The sequence below is a fragment of the Rhinatrema bivittatum genome, chromosome 16, assembly GCF_901001135.1.
Source record: "Rhinatrema bivittatum chromosome 16, aRhiBiv1.1, whole genome shotgun sequence".
Lineage (NCBI taxonomy): Eukaryota > Metazoa > Chordata > Amphibia > Gymnophiona > Rhinatrematidae > Rhinatrema > Rhinatrema bivittatum.
This window is the reverse complement of record NC_042630.1, coordinates 65,026,496-65,040,557: the sequence shown is the minus strand read 5'-3', so window position 1 is coordinate 65,040,557 and position 14,062 is coordinate 65,026,496. Positions and strand designations below refer to the sequence as shown.

The following is a 14,062-nucleotide window of genomic DNA, read 5'->3' as shown; positions in this document are numbered from 1 at the left end:
AGTCCTTTTTTTAAGACTCTGCAACGGAACAACTATCTTTGAGTTCAAAAAATTCATTTCTATATATATATTTTGCACTGTTAATACGCCTTTATTCTACATTAAATAGTTATACTGCTTATATTAAATATAATTTTTATGTATTACCAGTTAAACTATAATTCATTTTATCACTATGTTAAATTGTCATCTAGTTAAATTGTCATCTAGTATTACCAGTTAAACTATAATATTTATTTATCACTATGTTAAATTGTTATCTAGTTATATTGTTCCATATGTTCTACTGTTCTATGTAAAGCTCCGCTCTCTGTTGGGCAGTTCATTGTTTTATGTAAACCGGAGTGATTTGTAGTCCCTACAAGAACTTCGGTATATAAAAATTTAAAAAAAATAAATAAATAATAAAATTACGCTTAAAGAAATATAAAGATTTTACTTTGTATTTGCCTAATATGAGTGACTGATTGAGAAAACAGATACTGATATGGGATTGTTTTTCCTTTTTGTATAAAATATCAATCAGAAGCTATGATATGGTAACTGGCAATATTACTTGTTGTTTATGATTTTAGAAGTAATAAATAAAGAATTGGGGAAAAAAAGGTGTAGCTATTATCCACATTAATAACCTGTGATAACGGATGATATTTTTGCACAACGTGCAACCAACTCCTATTTTCCATTAGATCTCCCCCAACACCTCCCCCAATCCCTTCCCTTTTTAAAATTTGCATCGCGATGTGCAGTACTGGGCTTTTCGTATGCATTATGACGTTATCGCATGCATTAATACATTAATGCATGTGATAAACTCATTAACGCATGCGAAAACGCATTGAATCAAATTGATAAATGACCCGGCATGTTGTTAGTTCACACTTAAAATTATTTTTTTCTGTAATCTGGCATAATGGCTCTGGAAGTGAATTCCACTGTTCGGGAGCTGTTATTGAAAACATTTGATCTCTTATTTGTATTAGGTGTGTGTTCTGAGTTGAGGGTACCGATATAAGTCCTATGTTTTGTGATCTTAGGTCTCAGTTTGGCGTGTATGGTTGAAGTGTTACTCCTAATAAGCATAGATCAATATTGTTGATGATACTGAAAATTAGGGATAACACTTTATAATGACTTCTGGATTGTACAGGAAGCCAGTGCAGGGCCATCAGAGAGGGAGTGATGTGTTCAAATTTCCTTGTCCCCATTAAGAGTCTTGCAGATGCATTTTGAAGTAATTGTAGTGGTTTAATTACACTTGAGGAGAGGCCTTGTAAAAGTAAGATGCAGTATTCTAAGTTTGAGAATTTGTGTTTGTAATACATTACAGAAGTCTTGTATTGTTAATAGAGGTTATAGTTAATGAAGTATTCTCAATTTGAAGTATCTTGTTTTAATTAATTTGTTTATATGCTTTTTCATTGTGTAATTCTCATCTATCTGAATTCCTAGGTCTTATACTTCATCAGATGGAGTAATATTGGTAATTCCTAGGTTTAGGGTTGGCAGTTTAATTACCTTGTTATCTCTCCTTAGCCAAACAACCTCATTTTTTTGGTATTTAGTGTTAGTTTCAGTTGAAAAAGTTTTTGTTTTATGGCCATCAGATATGTTGACAGAGACACTGTAGTTTTTTGAATATTTTGTGGAAAGCCATGTAGAATTGTATGACATCTGCATATAGGAAGAAGTTGATTCCTAGGTTTGCTAGTAATACACAAATAGGCAGCAGGTAGATATTGAATAGAGTGGCCGAGAGAGCAGAACCTTGGGGGACATCTGTATTGAAAGGGAAGGTATCTGAAATTTGATTACCTAATTTTACTTCTTTTAGGAAGCAAGAAAATAATTTATTAACATTAAGAACATAAGAATATGCCATACTGGGTAAGACCAAGGGTCCATCAAGCCCAGCATCCTGTTTCCAACAGTGGCCAATCCAGGCCATAAGAACCTGGCAAGTGCCCCAAAACTAAGTCTATTCCATGTAACCATTGCTATTGGGAGTGGCTAATCTCTAGGTGAACTTAATAGCAGGTAATGGACTTCTCCTCCAAGAACTTATCAAATCCTTTTTTAAACACAGCTATACTAACTGCACTAACCACATCCTCTGGCAACAAATTCTAGAGTTTAATTGTGCATTGAGTAAAAAAGAACTTTCTCCGATTAGTTTTAAATGTGCCCCATGCTAACTTCATGGAGTGTCCCCTAGTCTTTCTATTATCCGAAAGAGTAAATAACCTATTCACATCTACCCGTTCTAGACCTCTCATGATTTTAAACACCTCTATCATGTCCCCCCTCAGCCGTCTCTTCTCCAAGCTGAAAAGTCCTAACCTCTTTAGTCTTTCCTCAGAGGGGAGCTGTTCCATTCCCCTTATCATTTTGTTAGCCCTTCTCTGTACCTTCTCCATCGCAATTATATCTTTTTTGAGATGCGGCGACCAGAATTGTACACAGTATTCATGTTGCTTTCTCACCATAGAGTGATACAGAGGCATTATGACATTTTCCGTTTTATTCACCATTCCCTTTCTAATAATTCCCAACATTCTGTTTGCTTTTTTGACTGCCGCAGCACACTGAACCGACAATTTCAATGTGTTATCCACTATGACACCTAGATCTCTTTCTTGGGTTGTAGCACCTAATATGGAACCCAAAATTGTGTAATTATAGCATGGGCTATTTTTCCCTATATGCATCACTTTGCACTTATCCACATTAATTGTCATCTACCATTTGGATGCCCAATTTTCTAGTCTCACAAGGTCTTCCTGCAATTTATCACAATCTGCTTGTGATTTAACTACTCCGAACAATTTTGTGTCATCTGCAAATTTGATTATCTCACTTGTCGTATTTCTTTCCAGATCATTTATAAATATATTGAAAAGTAAGGGTCCCAATACAGATCCCTGAGGCACTCCACTGTCCACTCCCTTCCACTGAGAAAATTGCCCATTTAATCCTACTCTCTGTTTCCTGTCTTTTAGCCAGTTTGTAATCCACGAAATGACATCGCCACCTATCCCATGACATTTTACTTTTCCTAGAAGCCTTTCATGAGGAACTTTGTCAAACGCCTTCTGAAAATCCAAGTACACTACATCTACCAGTTCACCTTTATCCACATGTTTATTAACTCCTTCAAAAAAGTGAAGCAGATTTGTGAGGCAAGACTTGCCTTGGGTAAAGCCATGCTGACTTTGTTCCATTAAACCATGTCTTTCTATATGTTCTGTGATTTTGATGTTTAGAACACTTTCCATTATTTTTCCTGGCACTGAAGTCAGGCTAACCTGTCTGTTTATTCTAATTTCTCTCAGTGGCATAGTTTGGTATGGTCAACCGTGATGAATACTGCCCTTAAATCTATTAATACTAGGATATATGATTCATTGTTGTCAAAGCCTTGTAGAACAGAGTCGGTTAAAGAAATGAGTAGGGTTTCTGTTGAGCATTTTTTTCTGAATCTGAATTGGTTTAGGTATAGTATATTGTTGTCTTCTAGGTTGCTCTCTAATTGAGATAGAACTTCTTTTTCTAGGACTTTTGTGATGAAAGGCAGATTGGATATTGGTCAGTAATTGTCCCAATCATTGATTCTGCCAATTTGCCACTAAGTACTGGTGCTCATTATGTAAAAATTTCAACATCTCTCTGAACTTCACATCAGCTTACCATCCTCATGCAAATGGCCAAGCAGAAAGAACCAACCGCATCCTAAAGACCTTCCTACGGTCATATGTAAATGATCAGCAGAACAACTGGGCCGATCTCTTGCCCTGGGCTCAGCTGTCCCACAGTACCCACATTGGCTCCACCACTGACTTCTCACCCTTTTCTGTGGTGCATGGTCGCCAGCCACGTCTTCCCCTACCAGTGCCACTTTCCATGCCCTCTCCTGCAACCTAGTCTACGGCTCTTACCATCCGCCGCCTATGGAACCAGGTCAGTGAGAGATTGGGTCAGGCTGCTGAGCGAGCTAAACACTTCCTGGTCATTCATCGGCACACTGCACCTCTGTTCAGGCCTGGCCAGAAAGTCTGGCTGAGTATGAGACATATCAAGCTACGTCTCCCATCTCAGAGATTGGCTCCCAGGCTCATCGGACCTTTCCTGATCATCCAACGCATAGATGCGTTTACCTACCAGCTGCAACTACCCACTTCCATGGGAAATCACAACACATTCCATGTGTATTAAAGCCATTAGCAATGCCTTGGCCCTCTCGGAGACCTACGGATTCAGCTTGACACTGAACCCGAGGATATTCTCCAAGTGAAAGAGGTCCTAGACCATCCATCATCAGGTTGTTGGGAATACCTCCTGTCGTGGGAATGCTTTGGTCTGGAAGAGAATTCCTGGTAGCCCTCCCACCACATATATGACAAGAACCTCCTTGCAGAGTTCCACTGAAGCCATCCTGAGAAGCCCAAGTTGGTAAGGGGGAGGCCTAGAAGGGGGGATACTGTAGCACTCCAAGGCTGGTCCTGCTCACCTCTCCCATCTGTCTACCAGCACAGGCCTCACTCCCTCTGCCACTGCTGCAAGTCCGCAGCGTCCCCGGCTCCCCCGCTCACCATTGCCATTGCCGGTCTCACAGAAGAGCTCCCGCAGGGGCTCCGCGTTGTCCTGCTCGTCGGCCATGCCCCTAGGCATGGGTGGCCAATGTCACCTTATTTAAAAGCCCCAGCTTGGGAAACGCTGTCCCGGCACCTCCCGATGACATCACAGCTCCTCTGTATAAAAGGCCAGGCGTGTTACTCTGAACAGTGCCTTGGCAATCGGGTCGATCACATTGTGATAGCAAGTTTTCCTCTCTGTGTTTCCAGTGTCTTGTTCCAGTCTTTGTTCCAGTCTCTGTTCCAGCGTCCTCCTGTTCCAGCATCCTCCTATTCCTTTGTCTCCCCAGGTAGTACCATTCGGACTATCTTCTCGGTACTGACATCTGCCTGTTCTTTGACTACGTTTGATCGCCACCTGGATTTGACTTTTGCCTGTTTCCTTGACCATGTCTGCATGCTGCCTGGAAATGACCTCTGCCTGTCCACTGACCAAGTCCGCACGCTGCCTGGAACTGACCTCTGCCTGACTAGTGACCATGTCTGATCGCTGCCTGGATACTGACCTTTGCCTGTTTGACTGTTCACGGACTGACCATTGGTACTGACCCCTGCTTTGGCTGACTATACTATCCTTGACTCTGGCCTTGATCTTGCTCTCCACTCACTCTGTTCTGGCCTTCTCTGACTCCTGGGCTATCGAACCTGAACATTGACCTTGCACCCTTGTTCGTGGTGGCACATCTTTGAACTTTATCTCTCGGAGATCCTGCGAGGCCCACCTAAGACCAGGCGGCCCAGGTAACCAAGAGCTCAACCTGAGGGAACCCCGGGTTGCTATTGGTGAAGCTCCAACTAGCCTCTGTCTCCTCCTGTGCTCCGCCTCCTTGTGGTAGGTGCTCTCTGGGTCAGACCAGGGAGCCTACCAATCCTGCACCAGGCCAAGAGTCCACCTCCCAGCACAACTTGTATTTTTCTCAGGATTCCTTTAAATGGCATTTACTCCATTGCTTTTCAAATTTTCTCAGGGTCTGTTTAGCATCGTTGTACTATAATTTCTTATGTTTCATTGTGATGCCTTCATTTTGGAATGCATTTTTTTTTTTTTTTGGATTGGGCATAGGGTATCTGCTATTTCATTGATGATTTTATCCCAGGAATCAAAGACTGAGAAGGCATTATCATGAACAAATTCAGATATTTTATTTTTAATAGTTTCTTTGAGTGTTTCAAGTTCTATCTTTTTCCGGTAAATGAAAGATTGATTATTATATGCGCTTATTTGTTGTTTGGTGAAGAGGATTATTTCTGCTATTATTGTTGGTGTTCAGACCAGGGCAGAAGTCTGTGAGAAGAACTGATTAGGGGTGTGCATTCGGATTGACCGCATTAGTAAAATGCAACTCATATTTTTTTTTAACTTAAAAAATTGATTCGACATAAACGATCGGATTTCCCACATATCGAACATAGATATGTTCGATATGTGGGAAATCGCGATTGTTGAGCCAAAATAAAAATATAAACCCCCTCACCCTCCTTAATCCCCCCCCCCCCCCGACTTACCACAACTCCCTGGTGATGGAGCGAGGAGTGAGGACGCCATTTCTGCAATCCTTGGCGAGAAGCATGTGACGTCAGCGGCACGTCGAGTGACGCCGGCGTCACGTGATTCCCGGCTCGTTTGCGCCGGACGGCTCGTTCGGCCCAAAAAGAACTTTTGGCCAGCTTGGGGGGGTCAGGAGGACCCCCAAGCTGGCCAAAAGTTCTTTTTGGGCCGAACGAGCCGTCCGGCGCGAATGAGCCGGGAATCACGTGACGCCGACGTCACGTGATTCCCGGCAAGTTCGCGCCGGACGGCTCGTTCCGCCCAAAAAGAACTTTTGGCCAGCTTGAGGGGGTCAGGAGGCCCCCCCAAGCTGGCCAAAAGTTCTTTTTGGGCCGAACGAGCCGTCCGGCGCGAACTCGCCGGGAATCACGTGACGCCGCGTCACTTGACGTGCCGCCGACGTCACATGCTTCTCGCCAAGGATTGCAGAAATGACGTCCTCACTCCTCACTCGATCACCAGGGAGTTGTGGTAAGTCTGGGGGGGGGGATTAAGGAGGGTGAGGGGGTTTAAATTTTTTTTTTGCACATATGTACATATACCCAACTCATTGGATTTTTTTTATGTCCATATTGGCCGCAAGTGGGACCCCCTTTCGGACATAAGAAATATGAACATAAAATTTTGCTCTGCACATCCCTGGAACTGATTATGCAGTTATTGTGACTGATGAAAATTAGATCTAGGATGTGCCCTGCTTTATGGGTGGGATTGTTTACATTAAAATCAAATTGGAGGAAATATGTTTTTACTCAATGCATACTTTAGCTCTGGAATTCATTGCCAGAAGACATGATGGAAGCTGAGTTGTAGCTTGGTTCTTAAATAGGTTTGGGAAAATTTCTGGAGTAAAAATCTATAACCCATTATTAAGCTAGACTTAGGGAAATCCATTGCTTATCCCAGGGATAAGCAGCATGAACATATTTATCTTTTGGGATAGGAAGCCAGTATAGTGAAGTTAATATTGGGGTGATGTGATCATTCTTGTTTTTTTTTCCAGTTAAAATTCTGGCTGCTGAGTTCTGAAGAATATGAAGAGGCTTGATGTTGATATACGGAAGGCCAATCATGAGGGAATTACAGTAGTCAATGGTTGAGAAAATTATTAGTTGTAAAACTGTTCTGAAATCTACTGAATTTAGAAAAGGTTTTATGCGCCTTAGAATTAGGAGATTGTGATATCCTGCTTTGATTTTGGTAGTTATGTGGTTATTGTAAGATAGTTTATTATCAACGATTACTCCAAGGTACAAAAACTTAGATTGTAAGCCCTCTGGGGATAGAGAAATACCTACAGTACCTGAATGTAAACTGATGTGATATCTCGATTGAGATCGAATGTCGGTATATATAAAAAAAAAACCAATAATAATAATAATAAGGTTTCTGGCTGAGTGACAGGGGATGTTTTGTTAATTTGATTGTTTGTTGCGAATAGAGGTGGTGGTGTTACATTGGGTTTTTTGTTCATGATAAGTATTTCGGTTTTATCAATGTTGATTATGAGTTTTAATTTTGTAAGGAGTTGTTTGATTCAAGTAGTATAGAAGTTTCTTTATATGCTTCATCAATGGAGTTTTTTATGGGAATTAAAAGTTGTATGTCATCTGCATAGAGGTAGTGGGTGATTTGAAGACCATTTAGTAGCTGGCAAATTGGTAAAAGGTATATGTTGAATAGAGTGACAGATAATGCTGAAGCTTGTGGAACTCTAGTATTGAAGTTAATTTTCTTAGAGATGTTGTTATTGAATAAAACTTGGTAGCTTCTGTTGGAGAGATAGGATGAAAACCATTGTAGTGTAGTCTCTGTTAAACCAATTTCAGATAGTCGTTCTAGAAGAATTTGATGATTTACTGTATCAAAAGCTACAGAAAGGTCAAGGAGTACTAGAAAATATTGCTTTCCATTATCAAATCCTCTTAGAATAGTGTCATTTAAAGAGAGAAGGAGAGTCTCAGTATTGAGGTTTTTTCTGAAACCTTATTGGTTTGGGGATAGGATGTTGTTTGTTTCCAGGTATTTATCAAGTTGAGAGTGAACTACTTTTTCTATGATTTTGGCAATAAAGGGTAGATTAGAAATAGGGCGGTAATTTGATAGGTTATTTGGGTCGAGGTTATTCTTTTTTAGTATGGGTTTGATTATTGCTGATTTGAGACAATTGGGATAGTTTCCTTCAGTAAGTGATAAATTCACGATCTTGGTGATTAATTTTATTATAATAGGTTAAATTGTATTGAGGCTTGTAAGGTGGATGCTATACAGAGGGTGGTTGGCATGATTCATTCTCTTGATGATTGATTGGATCTGGATGGTGGAGGAGGTGTCGAAACTGGAACATTTTGATTTTATTTTTGTGTTCAGACATATAGATTGGGTGTTATTGATGAAGGATTGAATTAGGTTTAATATTTTATCTTCTCTTTATGCTGATTATGCTTTTCTATTCCATATTTTTGCTTCTTAATGTAACTATTATCTTCCTGTGTCTGAGATACTTCACATTTTTTTCTTTTTCATAGACTACCAAGAGCGAGTAGTTGCATCTCCAAAGTTCTGATATCTTGCAGTTGCAACCTGCTTGATTGCATGCATAGAAGACAGTGTGCTCCTTATTAGAAGTGTATTTGTTTGTGCCACATTTGTCCCTGCTTTTCACATGCTATTTGTTAATTTGTCTGAGATATAACTGAAATGAGTGTTCTTTTTCCTTTCTTTCAATCTCACCCAAACCCTCCAGCCTTCAGGAGAAGGATTAAAAACTATTGCACTTCAAGATGAGATTGTTCATGATGTATTTGAATGTAAACTTTAATTGTCCAACAATGACAAGAGTCCAGTGGCACCTTATAGACCAACTAATTTATTAAAGCATGAGATTTTGAAGACTAACTCCACTTCATCAGATGCATGAGATGCACTTTGTCATGCATATGACAAAGTGGACTCTGTCTTCAAAATCTCATGTTTTAATTAGTTAGTGGATAAGGTGCCAATCAATTCCAGTCAATTTTGGTAAACCAGATTAACACAGCTATCCCTCTGAAGATTTTAATTCTCCAGTAGGCAAAGTAAATTTTGCTGTATGAGTTATACTTAAACTTCAGTTTTCCTCTTTAAATATTCCCTTAATCTTTAGAATGAAATGATTTCTGTATCTCAGATATATAGGAATGGTTGTTGGTCTGGGTCTACTTACAATATGAAGACAACAGTAAGTTACACCAATAACCTCTTTCATTAAGCTTATTTTCATCCATCTTCTTTCAATGTAATTGAGTGTTTTGCTTGTCCTTACCTCTGTAATGTTTGGTCCCCACTCAATGGCACTCACATTGATGAGCAGCTGATGACCCTGCAGGGCAGAAGAGGCAAAACTTCCTATTTGAACTTCCTGGACAGTTTCATTTGGAAAGATCAGCCAGTTTATGATGTCAAACTGACCTTGCAATTTCCCTTCATCATCAAAGAAAACCTCATCACCAGCTGAAGTTCTAAAGTGAATATTTTTCAAATGATGGTTCAGCTAAAACCAGGAAAACATGATTAGAGTACTCTAGAATTTTACATGGATTTGTAAATTAAAATGAAAAAAAAGTGGCCATTAGAGTGGTGAAGTTGTGATGGTGACTATTTTGAAAATTGTTCAGTAGCAAATGTTTAGTGTGGGGAAGCTTAATCTTGTAATATCCTTTTCAAAGCAAAGGATACATAAAATATGTGGGGATGGTAATTTTTTAACGATCTGTATACAACTAAAATCTGCAGGTAAGTACAGATTTGTGCCCAATATTTCAAAGCGGACATAGGGACATAAGTCAAAAGAGTGAGTGTAAATATTTTCTTTTTCATTACAACTTCACCCCCTGGAACACATCTTCAGTCATTCCTGCTGCTAAGTATATAAAGTTGAAAGGAACTAAGCACTGACCTGTTTCATTTTGAATGCTTGGCATTAGACCCTGTTTAACTGAGAAATGTAAATTGTTTCAACAAAAAATAACGGGGTCATTTATCAAGCCATGATATGTTAACACATGCATTAGGGCATTTAAAACATGTGAAAAAACCCTAACACATATGTTAATGTCATATTGCATGCGATAATCGGTGCACCGCAAGGTATGAATGCAAATTTTGTAAGGGGTGAGGAGTTTGGGCAGGATTAATGGAAATAGGGGATGGCATTGCACTGTGCAATGCCATACTACACAGTTTTAACACCAAAAATAACTACACCTTTTTTCGTAGTATTAAGCCATACCATATGCCTGCCACTAATGAAAATGGCGCCGATGGCCCTTTGCACTTACCATGTGACAGAGTATCCGTGCTATTGGCTGGCCCCTGTCACATGGTACGAGTAATGGATGGCCGGCACCATCTTCAAAAATGGTGCAGGCCATCCAGTGCGCCTACTATGTGACAGGGGCCGGCCAATGGCACGGATACCCTGTCACATGGTAAGAGCAAAGGGCCATCGGCGCCATTTTCATTAGTGGCAGCCAACGGCCTGAGAGAGGGAGATCACTCCCGGAATTCCCACTGGACCACCAGATACTTGTAAAATGTTTTGGGGGGGTTCGGGATGGTGGGGGAAGCTAAGGGAACAGTTTTAAAGAGTCTGGGTGGGTTTAGGGATTGTTTTGGTGTGCCATTTTTCCCGCCCTCCCCCAAAATGATAAGAGAACCCCATGAACAATTTTGTGGGGTTTTCCTATCGGTTTCGGGGAGCTCCTGATTTCTGACGATTTTGAAAATATCATACGATATTTTCAATCATCAGAAGCACAATTCACATCCCTATTGTACAATGTTCTCTCACCCTAGCTTGAAATACCCAGGTAAAGAGTCCATCAAGCTAGATGGCAGGGGAATGGCAGATACAAATGCCTTGATGAGGTGAAAACAACTGCCCATAAATACTATGCAGATAAGCTGATATTTTATTTACAATACAAGAAAAAATGAAAAAATATAAATACAAGTGGATCTGAGACCAATGATTAAGCATAGGGAAAATAATGTGTTTGGTTGGGAGTGCCTGTTATGAAGATCTAAGAAAATGACAATATTCAGTAGAACAAACAATATTTACAAAAAAACTTGATATAACTATTGACATTATTGAAAGATTTTAGATTTATTCACACTTAGGTGATTAACATATCTTCCTAAAACAGAAATGTAGATAAAAAAGATAACACCTAACTAAGGCCTAGAATTAACAAATTGCTATAAACATAACAGAAATAGCATCCAAGATTTAAAAAATGGGTGGTTAGGCTTATTTCCTGTCTATTGCATTGCATTTGAAATTTTCATGAAGCAAGATATGTTATTGTGTCATGTGTTGTGTCAGTGTTTCATATGTAGCATCATCATGTTGTGCTCCATTTTATGCGGCACGCATCATTTACTGCGTTGTGTTTCATTTACTGTATCATGAGTTATTTTTTTGTTTATATATACCAACTTCCTGCAACTGCCTCTTTGAGGATTTGTCAGGCATTTGGAGAGAGGAGAGGAGAACAGGTGAGTGGTCTATTATGTTACTGGGAGTAGCTTTTTTCTGATTATCTGACTTGTCTTATGTTGCCTCTGTTTCCCTTTCCCTTGGTCTTTGTTGAAGTGAAATCTTTTGTTAGTTTGTCCTGTTTGTCTGTCTTTGTGTTTGAAGAAGTAGTGGTGAGGTGTGGTGTTGAGGCATGGTGGTGAAACAGAGGAGGAGTGGTGAGGAGGGGTGGTGTTGAGAAGATGGAGTGTTCGAGAAGTGAAGATAGAGGGAAGGACAATCATCTGGAGTGAGGGGATGAGGGAGGATAGGGGAGAGAGGACAAAGGCAGGAGGAACAGGAGTAGGGTCATTAACAGGAGCAGAGATAGACAGGAGGGAAGGGAATAGGAGGGGGTGGGAGGGGGAAGGGGAAGGGAATAGGCAGGTGAATTTGGAGGGAGGAGGATGGCAGGCTAAGGATAGACAGGACAGAGGGGTTTGTAGGGCAAGGGCAGGATGGGGGATTAAGTGAAGGGAGAGGGAACAAGAGTGAGGAAAGGGAGGACACTTCTCCAGAAGTGGAAGTGACACCTCATTCTGGCAGCTAGGCCTCAGGGCACCCTTGTCAGAGGGATTTAAAGCTCAGCATGAAAGACAATGAAATGATTATCGTAGGGGTCTTTGAACATTATGCAGTGTTCTTCAGTAATTTCAGCCAGGATATTGAGGGCATCCAAGGGCCATATATGGTAGAGATGTGCTTCATTTTTTTCTACCGGGTCGCTTTTTGACTCGGATACTTCGTGGTAAAGTTCGGTTTTTATCATTTAGTTTTTTTGAAAACAAAAAAAAAACTAAACGGGGAAAACCGAAACCGGGCCAAAAAATGACGCGGGAAAACGAAGCTAAAAATAACCCCACCCCACGCATTTAAATTCATTTTAATACATTACATACAACCCCCCCCCCACCACCATCCCGATCCCTCCCCAAGACTTACCAACATCCCTGGTGGTCCAGCGGGGTCCCGGGTGCCATTTGTCCCTCCGTGCCTGGTGTGCCACTGCTAGCCACGCTCAAAATGGTGACGAATAGCCTCTGAACTACTATGTCACAGGGGCTACCGGCGCCATTGGTCAGCCCCTGTCACATGGTAGGAGAACCGACCAATGGCGCCGAAAGCCCCTGTGACATAGTATGGGCAAAGGCTATCGGCGCCATTTTGATTATTGGCAGCCGACAATGAAATCGCTCCTGGACCCCCAATAATCCCCCAATAATCCCTGGGGGTCCAGCGGGGGTCCGGGAGCGATGTCGTTGTCGGCTGCCAATAATCAAAATGGCGCCCATAGCCTTTGCCCATACTATGTCACAGGGGCTTTCGGCACCATTGGTCGGTTCTCCTACCATGTGACAGGGGCTGACCAATGGCGCCAAAAGCCCCTGTGACATAGTATGGGCAAAGGCTATCGGTGCCATTTTGATTATTGGCAGCTGACAACGACATCGCTCTCGGACCCCCGCTGGACCTCCAGGGATTATTGGCAAGCTTTTTGGCCAGCTTGGGGGGGCCTCCTGATCCCCCCCCAAGGCTTGCCAATAATCCCTGGGGGTCCAGCGGGGGTCCGGGAGTGATTTCATTGTCAGCTGCCTATAATCAAAATGGCGCCGATAGCCTTTGCCCATTCTGTGTCACAGGGGCTTTCGGCGCCATTGGTCGGTTCTGCCATGTGACAGGGGCTGAACAATGGCGCCGGTAGCCCCTGTGACATAGTAGTTCAGAGGCTATTTGGCACCATTTTGAGCGTGGCTAGCAGTGGCACACCGGGCACGGAGGGACAAATGGCACCCGGGATCCCGCTGTACCACCAGGGATGTTGGTAAGTCTTGGGGAGGGATCGGGATGGGGGGGGGGGGTTATAGTTAATGTTAATATTTGGGGTGGTTTTTAATTTTAAAAAAAAATGTGCCTCTCTCCCCATACAAACCCGAAAAACGGATGTTCCCCGAAGTTCGGTGAAAATCCTTTTCGGGTTTCGGGGCCCCCGAACCACGATGAATTAGGCAATTTCGTTGTAATTGCCTAATTCGTGATAAATGATTGCACATCTCTAATATATGGTGTACCATTGTTCATGCTTTATCCAGGCACAGTGGCGTGAAATGGAGTAGGGAGCACGTGGCCTATAGGTATTGTGACATAAAGGCCCAATTGAAAATGAAGGTGTTGAATAGGAGCAAATATATACAGACCAGAGGAGAAGCCCCTTGTCTGATAGTGTTGACACTGATGGAGGAGCACCTTGTCAATGGCTGGGACCAGATATGTTTGAGGGCATGGCTGAGCAGCTAGACACCACATGATCCTGTAAATAGCAAG

The 14,062-nt window shown here is 41.6% G+C and overlaps 1 protein-coding gene across 1 annotated transcript in view; it reads right to left on the bottom strand.

Annotated features, from left to right (window-relative positions):
• LOC115077789 (vomeronasal type-2 receptor 26-like) overlaps window positions 1-14,062 on the bottom strand; it is a 472,276-nt gene that overhangs the window by 397,948 nt on the left and 60,266 nt on the right. Inside the window, exon 4 of the mRNA XM_029580076.1 lies at window positions 9,485-9,712. Coding sequence (XP_029435936.1) covers window positions 9,485-9,712 — 228 coding nt within the window. The remainder of the gene's footprint in view (window positions 1-9,484; window positions 9,713-14,062) is intronic.